The sequence below is a fragment of the Rosa rugosa genome, chromosome 1, assembly GCF_958449725.1.
Source record: "Rosa rugosa chromosome 1, drRosRugo1.1, whole genome shotgun sequence".
NCBI classification, from domain to species: domain Eukaryota; kingdom Viridiplantae; phylum Streptophyta; class Magnoliopsida; order Rosales; family Rosaceae; genus Rosa; species Rosa rugosa.
The window spans coordinates 69,111,300-69,138,489 of NC_084820.1; the positions used below are offsets into that span (position 1 = coordinate 69,111,300).

Here is a 27,190-nt window from a genome sequence, read left to right on the forward strand (position 1 = left end):
TTGTGAGGCATCGCCTTTGAAAATTTGGGCCAGCGACAGGGTGATCCTGTCTCTGAATCCTCAATTCGGCTTGAGCTATTGGCTGGGGAAGAGCTTAACCACATAAGCTCGGTCGTAGTACAGGGAGGTTTAGTTTAGAATAGTTTCATTGCTCTTAAGCCCTTTTTGTGAGTTAATATTTCTAAGAAATGAATGCGTGATTTGGTGATGTCATGTTAAACCATTTACTAAGAGACGAGCACGGTCATGCAATTCTGGTTCCAGGGAGCCAATAAAAGTTTGCATCTTTTCCAGTTTTCTTTGAAAAGAAAAAAGAAAAACCCTTTGTTTAATTACCGGTATCAGTTAATATTACTGTGCTCAATTCACCCAATATGAGCCTGGATAGAATATGCAATTCTGTGATGTCATGTTAAACCGTTTTCTAAGAGATGAAAATGTTCATGCAATTCTGGTTAACTGGGAGCCAAATAGCGCATGCATTTCTTGCTTCTTCTCTTTGCTAAACAAAACCCTTCCCTTTCTTCATTTTAAATGCACTGGCAAACTTGCATCACCATTACATAATAGATAATATTCACCTTAATTCACATCCCTCTCCTTTTCTCTCCCCCTCTGAGATTCTCTCTCAAAATGGGAAGGCCACCTTGCTGTGATAAATCAAATGTGAAGAGGGGACTCTGGACTGCAGCCGAGGATGCGAAACTTCTTGCTTGCGTATCCAAACATGGAGTCGGAAATTGGACTGTGGTTCCTAAGAAAGCAGGTTGAAAGTTAATTTCTTGATTAGTTCATTTAATTGATATTATTGACAACATAAGTACATGTTTGTGAATTGATAATTACTGTGTTTACATTTGCAGGATTGAACAGATGTGGGAAGAGCTGCAGGCTTAGGTGGACTAATTACCTCAGGCCTGACCTCAAGCATGACACCTTCACTCCTGAAGAGGAAGAGCATATTATCAACCTTCATAAGGCTATAGGAAGCAGGTCACTAACCTATCACTTTTCTCCTTTTAATCAACTTTGTAACTAGTTAGAGTAGATCAAAGACAAAGGAAATTTGTGAAACTAGTCGAAATTTCAGACCTTTAACGACACTTAACCATCTTTATCGATTTTCAGAAATATTACCACTTGAGTAGTGCTAGAACTCTCTCAAGTTGGGCTCCAACCCCTCGAGAATCTCCTCAAAAATGCTTGACAAACTCTCAAGTGGTTATATTTTGAAGAACCTAAAGAAATCGATCATATGACAGATCTCTTTAAAGGGTACAATCTTGAGCTGTTTTTGCAAATTTACCACCGACTAAAGGTTAACAAAAATTTAAGAGAATAAGAAAAATGGAAAGATCTAAAGATGAGCTGATGATGATGATTTTGTGTATTTCATGAACTTCCCACATTTTTTGATGTGTAAGAGCTGATGTCACTGTAGTTCTAGAAGATCATAACAAATACTACTCATACTATAACTGTTTTAACACCTGTATTCTGTTAGAGCTTAGAAGTGCATGCATATATAATGACTCTCTCTCTCTCTCAATCCCAAATACCTCTTATGATGGTAGTGTAGGTGGTCTCTGATTGCAAAGCAACTACCAGGAAGAACAGATAATGATGTGAAGAACTACTGGAATACCAAGCTGAAAAAGAAGCTTTCCAAGATAGGAATCGACCCTGTAACCCACAAACCCATCTCCCAGATCCTGTCTGACTATGGAAACATCACTAGCCTTCCAAACCACATCGGTAACCATTTTGGGCCATCCTTCAACAACAAGTTGAACATGAGCACCACATTTGTACCTGAATCAGATCCATCTTCGGGGATCACAGGACTTGCTTACACCAATATGATGATGATGATGAACCCCATTATGGAGTCACAAGACTATTCTTCTACTAGTACTCTTCCCTTCGGCTTTCTGTCTCAGTTTCGAGCAATGAATCAAGACGACAATGTTTCATTGCCTCCACACTTTTTGAATGAAGTAACTTCCTCTTGCTCATCATCATCTTCTCCTCCTGCTACTGATCTATTGAGCCCGCAATGTCACGCGTCTGCACAAGTTGTCACACCGTCTTCTTCTCCTTTTAATTGGAGTGAGTTCCTTCTCCATGACCCTTTTTCATCCGCAGATCAACCCAAGCAAGAAGAAGTATTTCAAGGACTGCTGGCATCACCAGCCAATCCGACAGTTGGTAATGGAATTCAGTCTCAGGCCTTTGAAGTTGGATCTTCATCAGTCATTAATGGAGGTCCAAGCTTGAACAACAACAAAAATTTGGCTAATGATCACATAGCTTCTTCTTCTTCATCTTCCTTGAGTTCATTTGTGGATACTATCTTAGGTCAAGATAGTGAGATGAGGGCAGCATTGTTCCCTGAACTTTTGGATGGATGTTTTGATTACTAATGATAATGCTTTGGCATCATAGTTGGCAGTTTTGCTTTCAGATTATCTACATATATAAGCAAGCTTTATTTTCATGTCGAATTCTATCATCTTCCATGTCAATTTAATTAAGAATATAAATGAAGTCTCTTATTATTTTTGGAGGAGGACTTAGAGCACCGACGTGCATTTGCACTAACATAAATAGATGATTGGATTACATCAAATACACTTTTTAATTATTAAAAAAAATTTGATTATAAATATCAATGATTGAAATCTTCTTTTAAGTGTTTGGTCATTTGCACCGTTAGTGCATAAAAGAATTTTCATTATTTTTTATATTTTTTCACGCACTGATCGATGTTGTTTATGGTATTTGTAAAGTGTTAGGCATCATCATCGGTCCAGCAACTCCATAAAATAGTTCTCACATGCTAATTGTGTAGAGAGTAGGGTGATTCAAAGTTTACTCGTTTTTTTTTCAACTCGACCAATTTTATGCAAAGCTAAAACAAAAAGACGCGACGAAATCTACATAATAACACATTGGATGGAGGTGAACAACTAACATTCAATCTATCATGATACATTGACAACAACGTTGTAAAAGTAATTTTAGTCATCACTCATTTATTGATCACTATTTGACCGTTTCGAGTAAATCTACACTTATACGTTTCAATGTAAATTTTTTTGTTAGACTATATCATCCCTTTTAGATAAGAAAATGCAATATTCAAATAGTACTTGTACTTATCAAATTAGTGTCAAAACTGAACTTGACTAACCAGTATACTAGAGAAGAAGATTGTGGAATTCAAAGTACGACTTTCATTGACTGAATAATAGGTTAAATAGCCAATACAGTAACAAACTAAGCAGAGAATAAGCAAACAAACTAAGCAGAAATAAGCAACGACTAATCCCATGACTAACAATTCCTAGACTCAAGGGATTCTCCTAAAGAATTGGTCAATACAAACCAACTCCCTACAAAATAGAACTTCTACAATTAAACATAAATAAAACCAACATAAATAAAACATAACAGACCAACATAAATGAAAAGATAACAAACCAACATAAATAAAACATAACAGACCAACATAATTCAAACTCTTTCACTCTCCCTTAAATTGATGCCCTAAGACATCAGTTTACAGAAGAAACTCCAGCAGCTAACTTTTTCTGTACCAACACCATTATTCACAATTAGACCAAGGTTAGGTAGTATAAAATTTTTTTTTCTTGACCAAAATTTGTTTAGTGTCATGCTCCAAACAAAAGAAAAAGAAAAAAAAAAGAATATTTTGGGCCACTCAACTTGAAGTGACCCTCAATCTTTTAACCTAGAAACCATCTTAGAACAGCAGCAGAGTCGGACTTTGTTCTTCCGGCATCAATGATGACCGGCATTCTCTCAGTAAATTTTATGCAAAGCTAAAACAAAAAGACACGATGAAATCTACATAATAACACATTGGATGGAGGTGAACAACTAACATTCAATCTATTATGATACATTAACAATAACGTCGTAAAAAGTAATTTTAGTCATCACTCATTCATTGATCACTAATTGACCGTTTCATGTTGATACATTAACAATAACGTCGTAAAAAGTAATTTTAGTCATCACTCATTCATTGATCACTAATTGACCGTTTCCTGTAAATCTAGACTTATACGTTTTAGTGTAATTTTTTTTGTTAGACTATATTGTTCCTTCTAGATCAGGAAATGCAATATTCAAATAGTACTTTTACTTATCCAATTAAACCAATGTTAGGTAGTGTAAATAACTTAAGAGTTCAAAGTTTTTTTCTTCAAAGTTTGTATAGAGTCATGCAATTCCGAGATGTATGTTAAATTTTGCAAACTGCTAAAGATCTTCCATGGGAAGCTTTTAGAGATCTTCCTTGCAACGATCGAGACGCTTCGTGACGATCATGATTTCCATATAGTCCGGATCACTCCAACGAAGGCAACTCATCCTGAAAGCAAGTTCATATGAAATGCAGAGGCCAATCATTGTCTCTAGTAGCAAATCAGTCGTCACACAGCTGCATTTTGCAGATCTTCCAACTCCTCAAGCATGGCTGCCTCCATATATGGTATCAGATCTGTGATTCTATCGTTCTCCACCAACATCTCCAAGTCCTCAATCGTCTTCGGAAATTGTTTAATCCGGTCGAAGAAGATGCCGTCATCGCCATCGTCGGAATCATCAGTAGGACCAGTGCTACACAAATCAAATTAATAAGCAATCACTAATGAATACAACTCCAAATCCTCAGCGCTAGCTAGAACAACAGTGATACACTAATGTCTACCTGGTTGGCAGCTGTTGGCCGACATCAGGCACAACACCAAATCAATGAGTATGATATTGACCACCACCTCCAAACATGGTGATACACTTCAAAAAATTTCAATTTCAAAGAGAATGAAGAGTGGATGGTGAAAATTTGTTGCTACTAAATAAGGGATAGTTGTGTTTCTAATTTCAAATGGAAGAATGTGATTGGGTCACGCTCAACTTGAAGTGCCTTAATCTTTTAACTCGGAAACCATCTTAGAAAGCAGCATAGTCGGACTTTGTTCTTCTGGCATCACGTCCGGCATCGAATCGCATCCAATGGTGGGTGTTCTCTCGGTCAATTTTGGGTCTCCTGGGACTGATCGGAAATGTGACTTGCCCAAGTCTGTCTGTCCTCTTTTAAATTTTGGACTAATTTCTTATTTTGATTTAGGCCTCTTTAGGGTTTATTAGTTTCTTTCTTTTTAGATAAACTCATAAAAGTTACTAGAAAAGCTTCTAATGAGGACTAGTTGAAGACTTTTTTGTGAGACTCATTTTTCGATCACATTTCCGTAAATCAACTTTTAGATGTTTAGATATTCATGTGTAGATCATTTATGAAAATTTTCAACCAAATTGAAAATAGTTAAGGCATTCATAATCGTGATTTATCAATTATGAACATGAACGGTTAATGTTTGACAAATTTGGTTCGTCTATGATTTGATATAGTTCTGTACATTAACGATTAGCAATTTGGAAGAAAATTTTCAGAAATGATCTACTCGTGCATACATAAACATCCAACGATTGACTTTCCATAATGTAATCGAAAAGTGGGTCTCCCAAAGCGTTAATTAGAAAGTCCTCAACTAGTCCTCATTAAAAGGCTCCAGAAAATTACTAATTATTTTGTTAAATAGAAAAATGATGAAAAAAGAGCTAGGGCGTTCTAGTTAGACCTCCCGATTTGCTATTTAGACCTCTTATAATTTTTGTAAAATTTTATTTCCTATTTTACCCACTAAAGAAATAAGAAGAAGAGAATAGGAAATTTCATCACAAACCCATCTATTTGATCTTCCTCGCAATGAGACCTTAAAAAACAACAAGAATTGGTCTTTGGGCATGGATCCGGGAAACCAAACCTCCCTTTTGAGCAGCAAAATGAGCAAAGAATTCATCAAATCATGCTTTCATATTCCATATTTTCTTCTTGCACGTAACAAATTCTCTATTTCATTCCAATTTAAAAAGATCATCACATCATTATCAAAACTGCACCTCCCTCCAAAAAGGTTCAATTTTTGCCTCATTAAACATTATTGATGCATCAAAAAACCAAAATAAAGACCAATTCTTTGTGCAAAGCAATCCAATTTTGGTACCTCTCGCTTTCTCAGACCCAGGAAGTATAGAGCTCACTAAACCCAATTCAATATCATGTTTTTCTCCGATTATCGTTTCAACTTATATAAAATTATAAATATGGATTTGGCAAAGCCTTCAATTTGAACCTCAACCCAACCACATAAGAAATAAAAGAGGCAGTTTTTTTTAATTTATAGAAGGGGTAAAATAAGAAATAAAAATTTACAAAAAATTAAAAGAGATCCAAATAGCAAATTGAAGATATGAATAGAACCTCCCAATGAGCTATCATTGCCTCTTATATTGGATAAATATTATCCAACATCCAAAATGCCTGAATCAATCTAGGGCTTAGGCAGAAACTAGTAATCGTATCCAGAACATTCATTAACCACTTAAAAAACTAGATGGGACTAACAATAACTCCTTTCTCTCCAGCACAGTTTTGCAACCACTAATTCAAAGAGCAAAATAACCTTAAAACAAGAAACTGTTACTTGTACGTTATGGCTTTTTACATATCTGAATGAGAGACAAGGACAGAAGCTGGGACAAAGAATATTGATCAATGACTGCATTGCAGAGATCATCTACTTCATTTAGAAGGCAAGGCTCTTCCGGTCGCATTTGGGACCAGGATCGGCGCAAAGCACTCCGAAAAAAGTCCACTAAACTGCCATTTGCCATCGACCAAAGTGTTGACATGAACCACCCAAATTGTAACGAAGAATTTCAAGGGAGGTCAATTGATTCACATTCCATAACAAATTCATCTTCACCTTCTCATCGTGAACAAAAAGCTTCAAGGTGTTCTTTTTCTAACCTCTTCTGCCGATGTTTTGAGGTCTAAATAAAGTCCTTTGTTTTAAACTACAATATGGAATTTCAGCGTTTCTTTCTTTTTCCCCAATCTTACTAGTATATTAGTCAGTTTCGTAATTATGGAAGCATGCTGTTGCTACCTGCCGATAGCAATGAAAATCTTTGTAGCATCCAAACAACCGCATGAAGCTCAATACAGTAAACATCCCTTCTGGGCAGTTTAACCGATGCAATGTACATATAAACTTTAAGATGGAAAGCTAACTCAATCCGCAGTTGCAACCTTGAAAGAGAAAGCACAAGCAGTCGAGCATAAATAAAATATTTTCTCACCTTTATTTCTCTTCTTGGCAAGACTGTACATTGTAAAAAATATATACAAGTAAATTAGAGATGCTCAAAAGGTACTGCAGACTTCAGGGGGTGAAGTGTGATCTACAAGAAACCTATGGTATCGTAGAAGTTAACTTGTTTGTATGTTCTATCTGATCTGAAAACCTTGAGTATTCAAACACTTTTTGGGATTACAGGCGGTTCTTGACTCAAGTTCCCAGATGGTACTAATTATTGTAGTCGTGTTCATCCACCGTACGCAGCATAAAACATGCTCCGGCAATACTTCTGCCTTGTTCGTGAGTATTCAAGCACTTGTTGGGATTGCAGAGGGTTTTTTACTCAAGTTCCCAGGTTGTATCGATTATGGTAGTCAAGTTCATCCAACCGTACGCAGCATAAAATATGCTCGGGCAATTCTTCTGCCTTATTCCCCTATTAACAATGTACAACACATATTAGGGCGTGGATCTTAAGTAGGAGGTAAACTGACCCAGCTCAGAATCCTGAAGATATATATTGTTTACCTGAATTGTCAGACCAAAATCCAGTATGGATAGCTTCATTCTCTCATGAAATGATTCAATACCCTTTCTAGACACATAGCTGAATCTGTGCAAATCCAAATCAATCTCAAAGTAGTTTTCTCCCTGAAATAGTGATGAAGGGGTAAATAAGATAAACTTAGTAAGATTATAAGCTTTTAGCCTGATTACGAAATATTTCACTGAATGGCATGCTGAAATATCTTTAACAAAAAACTGACCAAGTAAAATTCATGTTGAGGGCGTGAAAGGACAGGTTTTTCGTTGCATGCATTCATTAGCCTCCTCTCAGCTGCGTTTAAATTCAGTTTGCTGAGTTCATCCACATTTACAATTCGGCCCAATATTTTCAATCTTTCCCTGAAGGGTGCAATTGTATCAACAGGGAATCCTCTAACTCTTTCCACTTCATCATTGATGAATTTCTGCAAAACAAAAAAGCATATATAGTTAATCAACTGTATGTACTAAATCAACAAAACTTAGTTACAAGATCCAGTGTGACATGAGAGACCATATATTTTTATAATTCACGGATCTTACAGTTAAACTCTCGCGGAAATGAGATGGAAGGTCTTTTGAGTAACTTTCAGAAAGCTTAAAATACATAACCAAATTCATTCCTTCTCCATCATGTTCGCTCTGAAACATAGAGATAGGGTACAAAGGTATCTGCAGTACACAAACAAGCGCATAGAATATCAGTAAAATTATTTAGAACAAAAATGATTTCCTAGAGGACAGGAAAGTTATGAGGATATCGACTCTCTAAGCATGATCAACTAAATGTACAGAACAAACAATACTCGTCATAGTGCAGCATCTTTCTACTTCCAGTAAAAGCGAAAAAAAAATAAAAAAAATAGGGAAACAATATAAGAGGTAGAAAGCTTGGGAAAAGAAGGGTGCAGGAGACTGTGAACATTATGATCATACATTTCAAATGCTGCACAGAGACTATGATTAGACGATATAGTCAGATTATCAAAACAAACAGTACTCATCATAGTCTGCAGCATTTTTCACTTCCAGACAAAATAAAAAACAAAATATAAAAATAGGGAACAATATAAGAGATAGAAAGCTTGGGAACAGAGGAGTACAGAAGGCTATGAACATTATGATCATACATTTTGAATGCTGCACAGAGACTATGGTGAGACGATATAATCAGATTACCAGAACAAACAACAATCGTCATAGTTTGCAGCATCTTTCAACTTCAGACAAGATGAAAAAAACTAAAATAGAGAAACAATATAAGGGGTAGAAGCTTTTGGGGGAAAAGAAGGGTTAAGGAGTAGGCACCTGAACATTTACAACAAGAATAGAAGGGACATCTCCATCTACATTCACAACAGGAAGTTCGACAAAGCGAGCAATATGATCAATCTTCCTCTGAGATAAGAAAATATCAACCCCAAAAGGATAATACGCAGCGCAATCTGGAGCTAACTCTTTCTTTTTGTCCCTATTAAGCAAATCAAGAGTTGATCAACAATGATTATTCAAAATACAGTACACAATTAACCCTATTGAAACACTATGCTCTTACTCTCACTCTCACTCTCACCTAAGATAATTCTTCCCCCGGACTTTGAAAGAGTTTGGCTCAAGAGGTGACCAACAATCCGGCATTCTCTTGCCCATCGGGCAGTATGGAATTGTCGAACCTGCTATTGGTCTTTTAACAACCGCCCTGGGCGAAACTAAAACAAACATAAAAGATCAATATCAGCTACACGCCATTCCACTTTACAAAATCGCATCATAAATTCACAATAGGCAAGTAAAGTACAACAAGACTCACCTAATGTGGGATCAGCCGGAGCAGCATGCCCTTCCCTCCACTTAAACGAAAGCCTAGAAGGCCCCAATCTCTTCCTAAAACTCAGTTTGTTATCAACTGACAAGGGGATAGTTGAAGGTAGACAAGGCAGGCAAGCATTCTGAACAACCACCAACCCTTGCATTCTATCACTCTCTTCCCCACCGGCACCGCCTTCCCTCGTTCTCTGTATCGCACTCTCCGACCCATTCAAAGACACCACATCTGTCACACCAAATCCCACTTCAAATTCAAATTCAAACCCCAATTCCACCACCTTAAAAACAGATAAAGAAAAAAAAAAATACATTACCATCAGGGACACTGTAGAACTCGTCGTCTCCTCGCTCCGAATCCATCACTGAAGTACAATCAAACCAAGCCCCGTCCATACTTCCTGTTACCAACCAACCAACCAACCACTACTGAATCAATCAAACAATCCAAACCCTTTTAAATCAACCATCATCAGAAAATTCAACCCAGAAATTCCTAAATTAAACTACCTTGGAGTTGTGGGTTGAAGTTAGATCGGCTGGAGGAGGAAACACGCCTCCGAACGGTTCGTCTTTGGCGGCCATTCTTCTTCTTCTTTGACAATCTCAAAGCCCACCCCTTGGGCCTTGAAGCGCAAGCTCCCATTGCCGGAAAATAGTAACCGACTTTCTCGATCGCAGAGAGAGTCTCAAAGACTGAAACTTTGGCTCTGATTTTGATTCTGTCTTCTCTCTCTCTCTCTCTGTGATTAGTGGAGAGAGAATTTATTATTGAGATTTGATTCGATGATAATGGGATTCCGGAACTGGGGCAAATTTAGTGTGCGCTAGCTTCACCCTTTTTGGAAAGTCAATTATACGACGCAGTAAATTAAACGCGGTCTGTCCCCAAAGTAACGGATGGAGGGTTGTGAGAGTGACGCGTGGCGAGTGGAACGTGATGCCAAGTGTTCTTGGGTTGGTGACCACTACGGACAGTGACGTAGAGGTTTAATAGGCCTCGGATTTCAATATCGTAGTCTGGTACGTGTTTCTTTGTGATTTGGTAGGGGTGTAAATGAGTCGTATTGACACGAGTAACGTTTTCGAATTCTGGCCATCTATGTCGACCTGAATTATGTCATAATTGACTTACAGCCTAATGTTGAGTTGAATATTTACTATTAAGAATTATTGAAAAGTAAAATGTTTAAAATGTCCATTCAAACCACAAAAAAAAAAAAAAAAAAAAAAAAAAAAGTGTAAAATGCTAGTAAACCACGTGAATCGAATTAAATATAGGAGTTAATTACTCAATCTACATTTTTAAGTGAGTTCAGCAAAGTTTGAGAACATTTTTTTTTTATCGATATCACACGGTTCATCAGAGGCTTCCTTAAAGTTCAGTAACATTTAGCTTAATCTATGTCGAGTCTAAATGACTAATAAAGTTCATCGAGCTTAATTAGTTATTAACTAGAAAATTGGCCCGTGCTTTGCCACGGGTTTTGTTCTTGTAAAGAAATTAGAAGGATCAAATAAAGGGAGGCTATAGACTGGAGATCATGGCTGTGTGCATATCAAACAAAGTCCAAATCAATTCAAAACCCAGACACCGAATCTTTTCCGCTTTTTCTCTTCAGTTATATATACATATAGCCTTAGGAAATGTAATCAGGCAGCGCATACTTTAGCAAAAAATGCGCTTTTGTTTCCTTCATTTCAAGTTTGGGTTGAGGAGGGACCACAATGGCTCTCCCGTGTACTTATTTCTGATGTCACTATCTAGATTGCTTATTAATGCAATTCATATTTCTCAAAAAAAAAAAAAACCCAGACACCGAATAACAAAACTACCAAAAGATGGTAGCCTGCAATTAAGAAACAATGAAAGGGTAAAAACGTCTTTTCATATGTCTATGGCAGATGCAAAATTATGGTAGAAGACCAGGGGTAAAATCATCAGTTTACTGTTACATAAACAGTTGTGAATAGTAAACTCATCTTTCATGTATAGTATAATAATGTCCTCAATTTTGAATTGATTTAATTAATGTCCTCAATTTTGAATTGATTTATTATGAGTGTAAAGTAATGTTGAAGTCGGTGAACTATGCTCTATTAGATTTTCAGAATAACTAATATCGTGGAGGTAAGAGTTTTTAATAAAATAATTTGGGTTTTACATCTAAAACCAATTAGTAATGGATTGAGTGACTTAAATATTTGTAAACCCATATGTAAGATCCTTATCTATACTATTATTAAGAGAAGAGGCTTTGTTAGTCAAAGTGGGTGTGAAAATACAATAAAATCCTTAGACCTTATATTAATTTTAAATAATTTTTAATAACTTAGTGGTAGTATAGTAAATAGCAAAATTAAATAGCCCATTGGTGAAGATTTTCCTCCTTTATTTACTTGGCTACTTGCGGAGAGCTTGAGGTGGAGCTCAGGCAAGTAGCAATGGCGCTTTCATCGTCTACAACTCTATCTCCGTTCACTGTGAACGTAACCACGGACTTCCTCGGCTCATCTTCAACCTCTCTTCCTCGCTTCAATTTCATCTCCAGACCATGCACCAATCGCCGGCCTTCACCTCTCATCGTCCTTTCCTCAAGTAACAATCTCATCACTCCGATTCAGAAACTCAAAAATACGCTTCAAATTTCGTTCATTTCTTCCAAAATTGAAGTAATTTGATGGTTTTGCAGAGTCCGGCGATCGAGCTTGGAACGAGGCCAAGCGACAGTTGATGGAGCAGTACGGCTTCGACCCCGACGTCGCCTTGACTGAGCCGACTCGGAAGGTTCATTTCTCTCTCTCTCTCTCTCTCTCTCGTTTGACTATTCTTGGTGGTGTTTGTTTTGATATCTGGAGAATTGGAATGGTAGGGAAAGAAGAAGAAGAGCAGTACTGAGCTACAGGAGGCCTCACAGGCTGAGCCTAAGCCCAAGAGAACTACACATAAGTTGCTTCAGGTACAAATTATGTGGCTTTTTGATGATTTTTATTGATGAGATAAGAATGCAGTGTATTTAGGCCTGATGAATTTAGTTCATTATGTAGAGAGTGGTGTTTACATTAATATATTTCGCAATTCGGAATGCAATGGTAGTGATTATGGTAGGATTTCATGAGTCTAAAATGTGCCGGCCCATGTAGGTGCTTGGAGGAAAGGCTCGTAGAATGAAGTTGCTGTCTCCAAAGGGTATGGATGTACGACCAATGATGGAGGTCGTGAAAGGTGCAGCCTTTGATATCCTGCAGGTGATTCTTGTGTGTTTATGTAAAGAGGGTCGTCCACATTGTTTGCAGACACTTGTAGATTATCACATTATAATATACAACGTGTCTAATGTTCGTGCTACAAATCTTCTTAGGCTGCAGGTGGCTGTCCTGCATCTTTAAGGCCTGGCCGTTGGTTAGACTTGTACAGTGGTACTGGATCTGTTGGAATTGAAGCTATTAGCCGAGGATGTTCTGAGGTATCGTTGAAAAACTATATCCCGTCTCTTGCTTCTACTCTTATATTTTTAGCATAATTACTTGTCCAATTCTCTGAGCTCTTCCTCATTGCTGAACATACAGTCTGAAGTGGTCATCTGATTTTAGGTGAAGGTTAGGTTGGAACCTAGCGTTTCTGTTGGAATTTCATATTCATAGCATTTCCCCTCTTGCTTTTGTTATATTCACTACTATGTCACATCTCTTGTGTGGTTTGGTTAGGAAACTTACATATGTGAAATTCCAGGTGCATTTTGTTGAGATGGATCCGTGGGTGGTTTCGGAGGTTCTACGTCCAAACTTGGAATGGACTGGATTTCTTGATGTTTCAGTTATACATGCTGTGCGTGTTGAAAAGTTCATAGAACGTGCAGAGAAACTTGCTGGTATGTGCTGCTAGTCTCTCTTTCTCCAAACAAATGTCATGGTTTTATATATTGCAGAGAAGTTAGGTAACTACGTCCAGTTTCCTTTTTGAATCCATTCATTACAAATTGCAATTCAAATGCCTGTAGGTAAAGAACCTTTTGATTACATTAGTGTTACCCCTCCGTATACACAAGTTGACTATGCAGTACTGATGGATCAAATATCAAACTCGGCATTAGTTGGAGAAAATACCTTTATAGTAAGTCATGGTTATTTATTTCTTCTATGTGCTTATGTTTTTGCTTCTTCTTCCTTAATCCCCTCAATGTCATGGTCTAGGTGGTTGAGTATGCAACAAGGACCGACATGCTTGATTCATGTGGATGTCTTCTGAAGGTATTGCAAACTATCTGCAGTTTGTCTATGAATAAAGCATTACAAAATTTCGTCATATCAAAGTGGCTCCATACATATCCATTAATTATATTCAACTATGCTTCTACTATAATTTTTCTTTGCTTGTTCGCCTCAATGGAGTTGATCTAGATGCTATTCAAAAAGTTGTTGGCTTTATTCTGCCAGGATACTCTTGTTATGTATGTTGGAGTAGTATGGAAGCCATGTGTTTCTGGGATTTTAATTGCTAATAATCTATTATGAAACTGCAGATAACCGATCGGCGGTTTGGCAGGACACACTTGGCTATTTATGGACCTAAGTGGGCCCAGAAGAAGAAGAAGTTAGAAAAGTCACTACGGGGAGTAGCAGTAGAACTGTAGAAGTTGGACACAAGTCTTGAAATAGGAAGGAAACTGAAATCTGGAATTAAGATAACTTTGCAGAGGGGGCAATGACACATTCTCTAATGCCATGTTGAGAGAATGAAATATTTTCCCCCATTAACTTTGAGTCTTGTTGGAGGCTCGCAGCAGCTCTACTGCATGGTAAATTGCTGTTTCCCTGTATATATTCACTTGTGTGTCACAGGATCTCATAAGCATGCATAATTATATGCATATCGTTACATCTCCCTGATTGTGGAGTTCTGTATTTCAGGTAGCCTTCGGAGGCTTCGCTAGTACATTAGAGTTTTGTAGCTGATCAACAATTGTTAGAAGAGAAGTCAAACTTTTTAATGTTATAGACTTAAAGCTGAGTTTTGTCAAAATGTAAGGTATCTAAAACTGATTTTGTGTACATATATTAATATATTGGTTGAGAGTTAATTTTTGCTGATGGAATTTCTATGCATTTATCTTCTCACTAAATTTTTAGTAATGATCTCTCAATATTAGGGTTGCTAAATTCGTGAATAATCACCAACTTACCATTGAAAGCTGATAAACTTTTTTTCTTTTGAACTATTGCTGTTATCATGTTGTTATGGAACCTATTCGTGTAGGATTGGTCTTACTTCATTTAAGGTTGGAGTGGAGGTAGTCTAGCATTTAGCATCAAACTGATTGAGCCCACTAACTGGTCAATTATGCTCTTAACAGCTGAGTTAAAGCAAACACTTTTGACCTAAAATCATGTTGGTTGTTGTAGCACAGAATTAACACTGGACCTCTTAAAAGCACAATGTATGTTCACCTAATAGAGGTGACAATATCCAAAAGTACAAATTTCATAAAGAGATATGTATTTTGATCAATTGGAGGATGGTGGGCCTGCTTAATCAATATATTGAGTTTTGTTGACAGAAGTGTGCTTTCTGTTTCTCTGAAACCATAAAGAAGTTGCATATGGAGCAGGGAAAGACTAGTAGGAGATTAGAATCAGCAATGCATTAAACCAAGACATAACCTTAGGTAAAGTAAGCTTATTTTGGAGAGAAATTAGCTTTGACCTTGGTACAAGCCTTTGTTTTGCGACCAGGGCTTGATGTATTGTTATTCATTGTGACTTAATAATTGTATGTAGATGTAAACTTAATTTCGCACACTGACACACACACACACATATATTGCAGAGCGCAAAAGTATTAACATTATCTGCTATTCTGCTTGCATGACCACATATATACAGACCCGAGTTGAAGAATCTGGGACAACCAAAGCAGTCACCAATTTGAGTCAATTTCAGAGTTGTTTTCCTTCTTTTACTTTCTGGATGGATAATTTCAGTTCTTTTGTGTTTGGGATTGGAGATTATATGTTTGAAGTTCTAGGTATTGGGTTATGATGTATTTTGAATTGCATTTGCATTGTTTCTTTATATCAGGAACCACATGCATTTCATCAAGTATGCTCTTTTATAGCTAATGTTTGGATCGTTTTGTCTCTCCCTTCCCTGTTTGGACCTTTTAGTTACTAATTGAGCTTAGTGGAAGTTGGGACCCCTAGGGTAAATTGTTATCAGATGGACCCTGGTCAATTGATAGACTCTAGTTTCCACTACCTATTTGTGAAGAAAGAGTTGGGACCTATTATGGACCTGATATCTTCTATAATTGAAAGGGGTGTCCTACATGTATCATTGAACCATAGTTATTTTAAGGGAGCCATGGGTTAAAGATTAAGGATTGTTGTAATTAATTATCTCTAGCCTTTAAAGTAGCAAGGTGATTGTCTGAAAGTAAAGTAGTTTAAAGCTAACTTTAATAAACTGATAGATAGAAATAGTGACTATGGACTATGGACTGAATGTCTATTTCAGTTGGATTGCAATGGTGACCATAGGTCTTCAAATAACGGCAAGTTTAACGACATATCAGTTTTTGTAGTCAGTGACTATGGACTGGTTGTATGTTAATTATAAGTGCCATAACAGTTTCAGGTTTGTACTGGAAACACCAGTAGTTCTTTTCAGGTTTTAATGTCTGATTCCAGGATTATATTGTACGCTTAGTGTTATGTTTAAGGATTTCTGGAGGGGTCCCCCACTTGGATTGCAATGGCATCTCCTGTAACTGTCACTCTCAGTGAATTCTTATCATGCTAGGGGTGTTACTGACGTTTATGAGTCTGGTTTTATGGGAAACTCCATATGATACTCTTCTTTTCTTATGATGAATAAGAAAGTTAATTTAGATTCCTTCTGTTACTTTAGAAGCTGTAAAGCATCTCTTCTTCTGGCCAAGGCATTTGCTAAGTACTGTACTTGTCTTATTTGCTTCCCTGTTCAGATTTGTATTCTGTCCTCTGCTGTGCCGAATCTAGTAGATTAATTCTGTGCTCATATGACCTTATTGAACACTTGTTCCTGTACAAGTTTTCAAGTTTTGCATATCCATTGCTTATGAATGAAACTACTTCAAAGTGTTAAGAGATTGTCTTTTCCTGAAGAGTGGATAGCCAATGCTTTTGTGATAACTGACCTATTTCATGTGACTGATGTCCTGTAGTTATACAATTGACTAGGGAACAGAAAAACCTTATGGTCCAGTAATGGATTGATTGTATTTGATACAGAACCGATTGGTGGTTTGATTTCTACTTCTGTATTTGATACAGAACCTTCTTTTCTTTTTCCTTTGTCTCCTTAGGTGGGACTTTTAATTCCTGTTTGGAAATTTTACATAAATTGAAGGCGTAATAGGACAGTTTGCTTAATTATGGAGTGGAAGAATTGTTGATGCGAAACTTATGCCAAATCCAATGAATGTTATTTAAGTTTGAATGAAAAGTTGCCTTCTTTTCATTCTTAATGATACTTTATTACAGATGAAGCTTATAAGGAGATCCTTACTAAGCAAGAAAACTCTCAACTCTGGATGAAGTTTTATCCCTTTAGTTTTGTATTATTATTTTTATTTGGGTGAGGTCATTTTACATTTACAATGTGAGATGGATATGATTTTAGAAATGAGTGGTTATCTTGTAGTCTGGAACCAAGTGTCGATTATAGGTGGGGAGGGGAACAAGCATCCCAGTAATGAGTAATAGGCGTCTCCTCAGTGCTCATTTTTACCATCTCTTTCTAATATAAATAGGGTAGCTCCAGGCTCTATGTCTTTTACAAACTTGGAGTACGTAAGGTTTAGGGTGATAGTGAGGTCCCCCATTAGCTGCATGAAAATGCACAAACCAAAGCAGAGAAAGAGGGTTCAAATGGACCCGTTCAACACACAAAAGCACTAGAATAACGAACTTTTCTGTTTTATCAGTCTCAGTTTTATTATCTATCTATCTCTCTCTCTCATCAGATTCACATCTCAAGCAATATCTTCCTGTATGAGCCTTTATATAGAACCAACAACTCTACCCGCCAAGTTAAAGACCACCTAATCATTTGGTTCTCCTTGTGTGCTCTCCTTTTTGTTCTCTCTCTCTTCTGCTTGCTTGTCTGAGAGTTCATCTTTGTCCTCTCACCACAGGCATTGGTCTTTCGATAATTCTCTCTGTATCCCTGTTTGAAATGGCCAGCCTTATTGCTTGGGTGGAAAGGCAGTAGGTAAAAATTAAGAAAAGCCGGAGGGGGGTTAGAGAGATAGATGGAGGGTTTAGGAAGGAGTAAGGTTTTAAGGGCTCTGTTTGGAGCTCTTCTGCTTCTGGGTGTCTTATGGTTTTTATCTGCTGCAATTCTAGTGAACCACACTACCGAACCGACTGTTACAGTTTCATCCACCAGAGTCTTCAAGCATTGGAAGCTGACTGGAAGAGAGAAGAAGCATGCTGTTCTTTGGGATTCTTCTACCTTCATTTACGTGAGCAAGAGGCGAGTACCGAATGGACCTGATCCCATTCATAACAGGTACATTTCCTTTCCTTCATTCATATGTAGTAGCATTATTGTATTTTTCTCCAGCATAGATGGTGCATGCTTGAAGATGCTTGAATTATGATGGGACATGCATCCAGAGACAAAGACCCAAAAGAATACCAACAAAAACATATAAAGCAGATCACAGTAGTTAGAAAGAGAATATATTGTTTCCATAATTCCACTGCATTATATGCCCTCTCTGGTTTTTAGTGACATGATGGTAAACTTTTTTACAAATAAGTTGCTGTCTTCTTCCTGGATTATTGGTTCTTTTTCTGTTTTTGGTTAAAAGGAAAATGCATCAGTATTTCTGTCTTTGCATTAGTAGGTTTTCATTTTTGATTGCGTAGTGAGTACAAAACAAGAAGATGAAAAATCAACTTGGCCCAGGTTCTATATTTAATAATATTAGCTTGAGTAAAAGAAACCAGTCCATGTCCATCACCATCCAATATTTGAGATATATGGAAATTGATGATTGTCTGCTTCTTTATTAAAGCCTTCTTTTTGTATCAAACTTTCTCTTATTTTCATAAGGAACACCTAAAGGCCTTGGAGAAAGAACTAGACAACTTTGTTATGGGAGGGAACATGTAGAGCAAAGCTCTTCCTTTTCTTTTGATAATTTTGTTAATTCATTGTTTTGCTCCATTAGAACCCCAAATCGTAATCTTAATCTAGTGTTATCTTCCATATAAAAGATCCACCACCCATTGAACTAGGCTTCTCACCATCATAGTATTTTCCATATTTAACAATCAAGGCACTCTACAAGCACAAAAGAGAAAAGAAATTGATGTATCTGTATGTTTTGCCTAATGTGGACGTACTTGTTTATGAAAAACTCCTAACGCCTATGGAAATTCAGGAGAGAAGTGAAGACTAGACAACCAGCTGGTCGAGCTTAACCATGAAGGGGACTGTGATAGTGTGAAGCATAAGAATTTGAGCAGGAGGCAAGCTTGTACAATAAGTTATATATCTGCATTCTGCGATTCTTGCAGTTATTTATGATTTTCGCCTCCTTTAGGAGTTAGGATTTGTGGAGTGATTAATTATCAAAAATTTTGGAGAAGGTAGGTTTAATGAAGCTCACTAGTTTGATGTCCAAGTCCTGAGCATTCTGTAATGTGATTCGTGACTGTTTGAATTTCCAACCTTACTGTAAAGTTGTTCGTGGGCATGAAAAGAAACCCAATTAAGCTTCTCTCAAACACAATGTACAGTTTAAAGATTAGAACTTGCTAAAGATGGGAACTTTCAATATATCTCACTGGTAAGCTTGCCCCATATTCAATGTTTTGGAGACAAGTTGATGGATAGGAATCTATTTTGAACTGAAGAAAAAGAGAGACCAGGGGGAAGTTGATACTAAAAGAAAATTCAAACACCCTAAAGGTTCTAGTCTAGTCCCACATTGCATACAATATCTATGGAGTCGGTACCTAACTTGTATGATTCACTGGCTTTCTAATAGTTAGGCTTTCTTCAAGTGGCTTTCATTGTGATTGTGTTCCCCAAGTAAAGCAAATCCCCTTCTCTTCCTGTAACTAAAAGCAATTCTCTTCCAATAAGGTACTCAATTACCAAAACAATCCTTTGAATGGTGCATAATTTTCTTATACTTGCCATTTAAGCTATTTTCAGTTTCATCATTATCTTCAAAAGATCTATCCAAGATGTACTTTCAAACATAACCCACCAACGTAAAAAATATTTGATTCAAAAAGAAAAAGTCATTGAATTCAAAGTGAAAAAACATGAATATGCAAAGTGAAAAACGAAGGAGCCAACTCTGTTGATTGCTTTATCTTTTGGTTCCTTTACTCGTGCTGATTTTGATTGATTCAAGAGGGAAAGAGAAGGCCCAAAGTAAGTTAGATTCAAATTTACAGTCCTTTTTTGATGCACAGGAGACAGATTCCCCTCTCGTGCAGTTCCTTTGATTGAAAGAATCAAGGAGAGAGCATATCCTTTTACCCCCCTAAAACAACAATTCCACCCAAATTAGTGTGTAAATAGTTAATGGTTGAAAAGAGGTTGCACATTTGATCACAATGCCTTGCTGAGTGGGTTTTGGTATCAATAATTGAGAAGTGTATTCCAACGACTCCAACTAGAATAGCCATAGTTCATTGAAAACGAACTTACAAGATGAAAAATTCAAATTTTGGGGACCCTACAAGTGTGGTTCTTTTTGGGGATAAGAGATTTGAACCAGGACTTTGCTAACATACAGCTATTAATAAATGAGACAATAATGTATGTTAAGCTAATAAGAAAAATCACGTAATAATTTTAATTAACAATCTTTCAATGATTCAAATGGTTCTATATTTTTGAGTTCTATCAATTAGAATACCATTTTTGTCAACAATGAGTTCCTGTCATGGAAGAATTTGAAAAAAAAAAGTTAGGGATTAACATAGTTTAGCAAGTTTGAACGTGTCACAAAGTCTTCTGAATATAACGTGTCATTTGAAATTTACAAGTGCCATGAGCTTAGTATTCGAAGAACACGAGTTTGAGAATACGCTTCAACTTGCAGAACACTGAGATATTGAACAGACTTGTTTTTTTTTGTTATGAATTTCTTACTTTGCGACATTGAAAAATCGTAGAAAAAGATTTTGGTATTCTGTCAGTTGAAAAATATCATTATGTTCATACGACCTAGCTTCCAAGTGTAAATACCAAAGATTAAGGCTCGCTAACCTTGAAAACAAGGGCCAAACGCCAATAATACGATCAAACACGCCCAGATTGAGGATGCCAAGCCCCCCTCGGCATGACACCAAGCCCACGCGCACACGTGGCACCGAACCCCTTACGGATTCCTGTTCCCATTTTCCAAAACGTGCAAAACTCATCTTCCACTTTTGGGGAATGCACATTCTCCCACATTAAAAGTATATAAATCTCCAATCTCAAAACATGCTATATAAGACGCCTCCACTTCCATATCAAGTAAGTCACCACTATCTCTCTCCTTTAATTGTTAACATCATTCCTGATACTGACTCAGGCATCGGAGGGTTATACATTTGGCACACCCGGTCTACCCTTGACATCTCTCGGTTTTGCAGGACACTCGACATCTAGCAACTTAGTGGAGAGACTCGGAACCCATCTCAGGATAGACTCAACTCTCGAAGACCAACAGAAACACATTCTTTACCAATGATGAAATTAAGAAATTAGATAGTTTTGAATAAAGATAAGGATTTGCATGGTTTGGTACGTTGAGATAACTACTTACGGTCTAAATAAAAAGTTAAAAAAATTAAAGTTTTAGTTGATACCAATGACTAAAATATCATGTAACATGAAGCATCGTTCTAGAATTTTAACAACACCACTTAACAAACATTATTTTTGTAGATAGTATAAATGGCTTGCTTATCTCATGTCATGCCATCTGTGATGACACTTTAGAGGTGCCGTGCTGAATATGGCGACAGTAGTACTAGTGGATTAGGCACGTTGAGCTGGTCAATTTCACATATCATATGAACGTCAAGTTGGCCTGGCTAAAGTTTCACATAATCACTATGCAAGCTACTCAACCATAGATAACAACCATATTCGGTGCCTAAAACTATTTCGTTGCCACTGTGTTTGTGCATTGTGTGATCATAGCTGTTCTACACTTCTACATATGAAAATGGTGACCAGAAACAATAACACAGGGCAAATGACTATTTGATATAATATAGAACAAATATGATAATTGAGCTGCTCCATATAGTATATATACACCAAAACCTCCTAAGCTGAGGGCAGTAGCCAATACACCATTTCTGTCGCTGCTATACACTAATCTATCCAAGTAGTTAGAAAAGATTAGTGAAAATTGAAATCACCAATCTACGAACCCTCATATTGCTGTCCTCAGTTGAAAAAACAAACAAGGTTACTACTTACTGATGATATATAAGCAGTAGGAAAGTGAGAAACAAACAAGGCGAAGTACTCTACAACTCTTAATAAGCAGGTTTAAACACAATATAGAAAGGCTCGGTCTGTATTGATTAGTCCAACTAAGTTCAGTGAGAATAAGCAATTCATTTGGGAAAGACAAAAAATAAACTGATTATGAACACTGTTAGCTTTCCTAAAGAGTAAATAGAACCTAGCCTACAGGGAAAAAAAAGTATTTCCCTGTGTGGTAAGGAGATACGACATTACTTTCATCCCAAAATTTAATGGCCATAAACAGGAAGTATATTACATTTATCACTGCACCTCAGTTGAGTTTTGTTTCATATATATAAATATAACAAAGGGCAAACAAATCATAGGAGGCCTTCTGTTCAGGCAGTTTATTGTATTATACAGCTAAACTACAAAAATAGGGAAAACCAGCTAAAATGAAGATCACACCATTTACATATGGACCTTTGAGAACTTACCTCGAGATGAATTTCTGTGACCACATTGTCATCTTTGTCATCCTGTTTCTTCATTGATTCAAGTCTAAACTGAGTCATTCATTATCTGGCTTGCGAAAAATCAAAGGAAACTCATCATCTTGTTCAGAGAAACTATGGTCTCTGCGCATACTCTTCAATGAGTGGTAAACCTGGTACATAGACCACCTATCCTTGGGTCGGGAAACAACACAATTACAAGCAATTTTCAGAAATTGTAGAATTTCATCGTCGTGTCCTTTTCCAGAGATATCCTTATCAATGGCATCCTTGTTTCGACCAGAACTAGAGAGTTGATTCACCCAATCCACAACATTACCCTTAAAACCTTCTTCAGCAGTGCCGACTTCAAGAGGCTTTTGCCCAGTCACCAACTCCAGGAGTACTATGCCAAATCCATAAACGTCCCCTTTCAGTGAAGCTACCATAGTACTTGGATACTCAGGAGCTATATAACCAAGCTCTCCCAAGTCTCCATTAACGAAACTGCTCTCATGAGAATCAGACGTCATAAGCTTTGCCAACCCAAAGTCCATTATCCTAGCATCAAAATCCTCATCAAGGAGAATCACATTGGAGCAGATGTTTTGGTGTATGATTGGAGGCTGGCAACCATGGTGAAGCCAAGCAAGTCCCCTTGCAGCACCCAAACCAATCCTGTATCTAGTTGGCCAATCCAATCCAGGGCCACTTCCATGTAACAAAGAATACAAAGTCCCATTCGACAAGTACTTATAGACCAGAAGCTTTTCCTCCTCCACAACACAGAACCCCAAAAGGGGTGCCAAATTCGGATGCCTCAGCTGTCCTAACCGGTTCATCTCCAAACGAAACTGCTTCTCCCCAAGTTTACAAGTACTAAGCCGCTTAATTGCCAGCGCCGACCCATCAGGCAGTAGAGCCTTGTAAGTAGTCCCAGTCCTAGTCGAAATGATCACATTTTCCTGGCTGAAATTATTCGTAGCCGCCATCAAATCCGCCAACTTAACTTTCACAAGCGGTTTCTGAAACAGCGAAACTTGCACCAGCCTATGAGCCCTCAACCTCTCCGCCCAATCCTCTCTCCCAACACCAAACCCTCCCTTCCTCCTCTTGTTCAGCCTCAAATGGTACCACCACCACAACCCCAAAGCCAACAACAAAGACGCCGCGGCGCCAAACACCCCAGCAGCAATTATAATAGCAAGATTCTTCTTACTCAATCCACCACACTTGTTAAGCGGCCCTCCACACAGCCCGCTATTCCCGGCAAAATCAGCCTTATCAAAACGCTGAAAAAACTGTGGTATAGCCCCACTCAACTGATTATTCGCCACAGAAAACTTCTTGAGCCTAGTAAAGCTAGAAAACTCATAAGGAACACCACCCGTAAGCTTATTATCCGAAAGGATCAGACCGTTCAAGAAAGTACACTTTTGCAAATCAGCCGGGATTGGACCCGTGAATCCATTCCCGGACAAATCCAAAGTGACCATGTACGGCAACCAAGCACACAAATCATTAGGGATCGCACCAGTGAGTTGGTTACCTGCTAGATCCAGATTCTGCAGACTAATGCAGTACTCAATCGACTTGGGAATCGTGCCCGACAGAGACATGTCCCTCAGCTCAAGGTTGTAGATTCGATTCTCGCGGTCGTTCCAGCAAGAAACACCCACAAAGTGGCAGATGAAGCCCACAGAGGCGTTGTTGAAGTCCCAAGAGGCGAGCTTTCCATCAGGGTCTTTGAAAGCTGCTTTGAGTCCCTTAAGACACTTGACGTCGTCTTCAACAATAGCTCCATAGCCAGAAAAGCAGCTCAAGAACAACAGGAGGGTGAAAACCCAGGTCGAACTTGAGCTCAACATAGTTCGGAAATGGAAATATGATCGGAAATGGAGATGTGGGTTGTGCGATTTGGGTCTAAAAGAGAAAAGGGTGTGGAGGAATGGTCAAAATTGCGCGTATTCTGAAAAGGGCCATTGACTTCTGACTCTCTCTCTCTAACTCTGTTAAACACTCAAGACAGGTTCTTTCAGGGAAAATGGGTCGAATTTAGGTGCTTTCTTTTCAGTAATTGAATTGCTAAATTCAAATCAAAGACTGAGAGTGAGAGGGGGTGATTGATTGAGAAACTTGCATTAGGGGGTGGCTAATTGTTTTGACTAAAAGATTAAAGCTTTTGTTTTAAGGCAGGGGTTTTGTAATTGATGGCTTTATTTTGACTAGGTCCACCAAGAATGGCTGAAACTGGAGTGGAAATTAATATACTTCTCAATTTATTATTATCTGGAGTAACTAATTTTGGTAACTTAAAAAAGAAGAAGAAAATTTGTAGTTTATGGAGTGAGGAATAGGCTGGCTTTTTGTGGATAGCCAATGAGGTTGAAGGAATATGCATCTTTGAGACTTTGACTCCCACTTGTCTTTTGGAATGGGTTTGAAAAACTAAAGTCTAAAACTTGGAAGATTATATATAATCTTATTCAACCTCACTAACCTTTATTTTATTATCTCAAAAAAAAAAACCTTTATTTTATTTGTAAGGTTTTTGTTACGAATAGATGCAAAATTTCCATAAAAAGGAAAAATAGTTGATAATAGAACGTAGTAAGTTTTAGATGGGATGCAAATAAATTAGAAAGTTATATGATGGACTAAATATTGTTTAGTCCTTGAGCTTTTGACTAAAAAAACACTTCAGTCCCTGACATTTTAATTTCACACGTTTAGTCCTTGTACTTCTCAATTTTGGACCAATAGGTCCTTTCTGTCACTCTCCGTCCAAAACATCCGTTAAATAGCTGACGTGACAACGTTTTCCCTCTAAAATGTCTATTCTACCCTCACTTATCTTTTTTTTTCCCTTCTGTTTATCTCTTTTATGTTTCTTTTCTTCTTTTTTCGTTTTTTGTCAATCGGTTCATCTCTTCTTCTTCTTCTTCCCTCTTCCAGCTATCTCTTCTTTCTTTTCTTCTTTTTTCGTTTTTTGTCAATCGGTTCATCTCTTCTTCTTCTTCTTCTTCTTCTTCCCTCTTCCAGCTATCTCTTATCCAGAACCCTCAACACGAGCAACAAGAGACAGAGCTGCAACCTTCCCCTTCTCCTTCAAAACGCTAACCATCTCGCTCACCCTAAACCGTAATCAACCGAATCCTTCTCACCCGAACCTCAAACCGTAGTCCCTTCTCAACCACCCACTCCTCGATTCGCTCGTTCTCCTCCACACCCTACTAGATCGTGAAGCCAACTCCACAGCGCACGCAAGACGATGCCTCCGAGGACCTGCACCTCTCCAGTGTCCTCATCCAAGACGAGGACGACGCCTTCGAGGTTTGATTCTTTTGTGGTTGATTTAGGGATTAAGGGTTTTAACTTGGGTTGTTTTGGATTGGGTCTCGATTTGAGAGTGGGGTAATGGTGTTTATGTTTTGGGTATATGGCTTGCCTTTGATTCTCTGTTTTATGAAACTCTGTGATTTGGGTATATGGCTTGCCTCTTTGGGTATATGGGTCTTCATCCAAGACTCTGTGATTTGGGTATATGGTGTTCTCATCTAAGACGAGGACGGTGTTGGAAACGCTGCAGATGAGGTCGTAGGGGGTGGAGCAGAGGACGGCATGGGGGGTGGAGCTGGAAGAAGGAAGAAGGAAGAAGAAGAGATAAATAGATTGACCAAAAAAACCAAAAAAAGCCCCAGATCGGATCATCTTCACCCCAGATGGATCATCTTCTCTCTCGGCCTCAATTTCCAGTTCGAATTGAGCTCCAAACAGCTGCTCCACCGTAGAGCACTCATCGACCCAAAAATTTATTTATGATAATCTAACCTTGTTGCTGATTTGGGTTTTATGATGGTAAATGGTATTGTTGTTCAAATTTGTGATTGAATTAGGCTCTGAACTGTATTTTGTGTCTGTTGTTTTCGATTTCGATTGCTTTTGGGGGTTTTGTAATGGTGAATGGTGTTGTTATTGATGAGATTGCATTAATATGATGTCCTTATCGTTCTCAATTATGCTAACATATATGTTGTATATGAATCAGTCCCTTCGATGTGGGTATAGAGGACAAGAAGAAGAGAGAGGAGGAAGGGAGGAAGATTGAGTAGGTGAAGGAGGAGAGAGAGAGGAAGAAGGAAAAAAGAAAAAAGAAAAATATATATATAATTATAAATAAAAAAAGGAAGTGAGGGTAGAATAGACATTTTAGAGAGAAAACGTTGCCACGTCAGCTACTTAACGGAGGTTTTGGACGGAAAGGACCTATTGGTCCAAAATTGAGAAGTACAAGGACTAAACGTGTGAAATTAAAAGACCAGGGACTGAAGTGTTTTTTAGTCAAAAGCTCAAGGACTAAACAGTATTTAGTCCTTATATGATATATTAATGTACTAATACATTAAATAGATTAAATTTCATATAAAGATGAACTGACTTCATATATTAGTAGATCAATTTTGTTTGATCTTGAATGAGTTTACCACTATATCGAGATAGTCTACTTCTTTTTTTTTTTGAAAGAAATGTGGATTTCATTAACTCATGCCAAAATGACCATTACATATCCTTCTGCTGCCTTCGACTAGACAGATCAAGAAGTTGTAGTAAGAGAAC

The 27,190-nt window shown here is 37.7% G+C and overlaps 4 protein-coding genes and 1 long non-coding RNA gene across 5 annotated transcripts; 3 read left to right on the top strand and 2 right to left on the bottom strand.

The window, feature by feature from the left end:
* The first annotated feature begins 66 nt into the window (after positions 1 to 66).
* Positions 67 to 2,461, top strand: LOC133726460 (transcription factor MYB35). The gene is made up of 3 exons (XM_062154006.1): positions 67 to 766; positions 864 to 993; positions 1,580 to 2,461. Exons 1-3 carry the CDS (start codon positions 634 to 636, stop codon positions 2,421 to 2,423), a joined length of 1,107 nt encoding a protein of 368 aa, XP_062009990.1. The 5' UTR covers positions 67 to 633; the 3' UTR covers positions 2,424 to 2,461.
* A 4,752-nt stretch (positions 2,462 to 7,213) lies between these two features.
* LOC133726463 (uncharacterized) lies at positions 7,214 to 10,436 on the bottom strand. The gene is made up of 9 exons (XM_062154008.1): positions 10,113 to 10,436; positions 9,920 to 10,003; positions 9,589 to 9,831; positions 9,352 to 9,487; positions 9,087 to 9,249; positions 8,322 to 8,450; positions 8,000 to 8,203; positions 7,761 to 7,883; positions 7,214 to 7,668 (listed from the first exon to the last, which is right to left on the bottom strand). The coding sequence occupies exons 1-9, from the start codon at positions 10,246 to 10,248 to the stop codon at positions 7,576 to 7,578; spliced, it is 1,311 nt and encodes a 436-aa protein (XP_062009992.1). The 5' UTR covers positions 10,249 to 10,436; the 3' UTR covers positions 7,214 to 7,575.
* Positions 10,437 to 11,995: 1,559 nt separating this feature from the next.
* Positions 11,996 to 14,693, top strand: LOC133726464 (uncharacterized). Its single transcript, XM_062154009.1, has 10 exons — positions 11,996 to 12,201; positions 12,296 to 12,390; positions 12,476 to 12,562; positions 12,747 to 12,851; positions 12,965 to 13,069; positions 13,336 to 13,474; positions 13,604 to 13,716; positions 13,797 to 13,853; positions 14,126 to 14,401; positions 14,514 to 14,693. The coding sequence occupies exons 1-9, from the start codon at positions 12,048 to 12,050 to the stop codon at positions 14,234 to 14,236; spliced, it is 966 nt and encodes a 321-aa protein (XP_062009993.1). The 5' UTR covers positions 11,996 to 12,047; the 3' UTR covers positions 14,237 to 14,401; positions 14,514 to 14,693.
* A 7,721-nt stretch (positions 14,694 to 22,414) lies between these two features.
* LOC133726465 (inactive LRR receptor-like serine/threonine-protein kinase BIR2) lies at positions 22,415 to 24,716 on the bottom strand. The gene has a single exon (XM_062154010.1). It carries the CDS (start codon positions 24,439 to 24,441, stop codon positions 22,651 to 22,653), a length of 1,791 nt encoding a protein of 596 aa, XP_062009994.1. The 5' UTR covers positions 24,442 to 24,716; the 3' UTR covers positions 22,415 to 22,650.
* Positions 24,717 to 25,612: 896 nt separating this feature from the next.
* On the top strand, positions 25,613 to 26,567 carry LOC133726466 (uncharacterized). The gene is made up of 2 exons (XR_009854832.1): positions 25,613 to 25,906; positions 26,163 to 26,567. It is a non-coding gene; the product is annotated as an uncharacterized LOC133726466 (long non-coding RNA).
* Positions 26,568 to 27,190: the final 623 nt, after the last annotated feature.

What these genes read in the sequence shown, in the direction of transcription:
- LOC133726464 (XM_062154009.1), top strand. Translation starts at nt 12,048, where the DNA reads ATGGCGCTTTCATCGTCTACAACTCTATCTCCGTTCACTGTGAACGTA. An exon ending in TTAGCCGAGGATGTTCTGAG is followed by an intron (nt 13,070 to 13,335) that starts GTATCGTTGAAA and finishes GTGAAATTCCAG; the next exon opens with GTGCATTTTGTTGAGATGGA. An exon ending in TTGGAGAAAATACCTTTATA is followed by an intron (nt 13,717 to 13,796) that starts GTAAGTCATGGT and finishes GTCATGGTCTAG; the next exon opens with GTGGTTGAGTATGCAACAAG.
- LOC133726463 (XM_062154008.1), bottom strand. Translation starts at nt 10,248, where the DNA reads ATGGGAGCTTGCGCTTCAAGGCCCAAGGGGTGGGCTTTGAGATTGTCA. An exon ending in GTTCTACAGTGTCCCTGATG is followed by an intron (nt 9,832 to 9,919) that starts GTAATGTATTTT and finishes TTGGTGTGACAG; the next exon opens with ATGTGGTGTCTTTGAATGGG. An exon ending in ATTTCCGCGAGAGTTTAACT is followed by an intron (nt 8,204 to 8,321) that starts GTAAGATCCGTG and finishes TTTGTTTTGCAG; the next exon opens with AAATTCATCAATGATGAAGT.
- LOC133726460 (XM_062154006.1), top strand. Translation starts at nt 634, where the DNA reads ATGGGAAGGCCACCTTGCTGTGATAAATCAAATGTGAAGAGGGGACTC. An exon ending in TGTGGTTCCTAAGAAAGCAG is followed by an intron (nt 767 to 863) that starts GTTGAAAGTTAA and finishes TTACATTTGCAG; the next exon opens with GATTGAACAGATGTGGGAAG. An exon ending in CATAAGGCTATAGGAAGCAG is followed by an intron (nt 994 to 1,579) that starts GTCACTAACCTA and finishes ATGGTAGTGTAG; the next exon opens with GTGGTCTCTGATTGCAAAGC.
- LOC133726465 (XM_062154010.1), bottom strand. Translation starts at nt 24,441, where the DNA reads ATGTTGAGCTCAAGTTCGACCTGGGTTTTCACCCTCCTGTTGTTCTTG.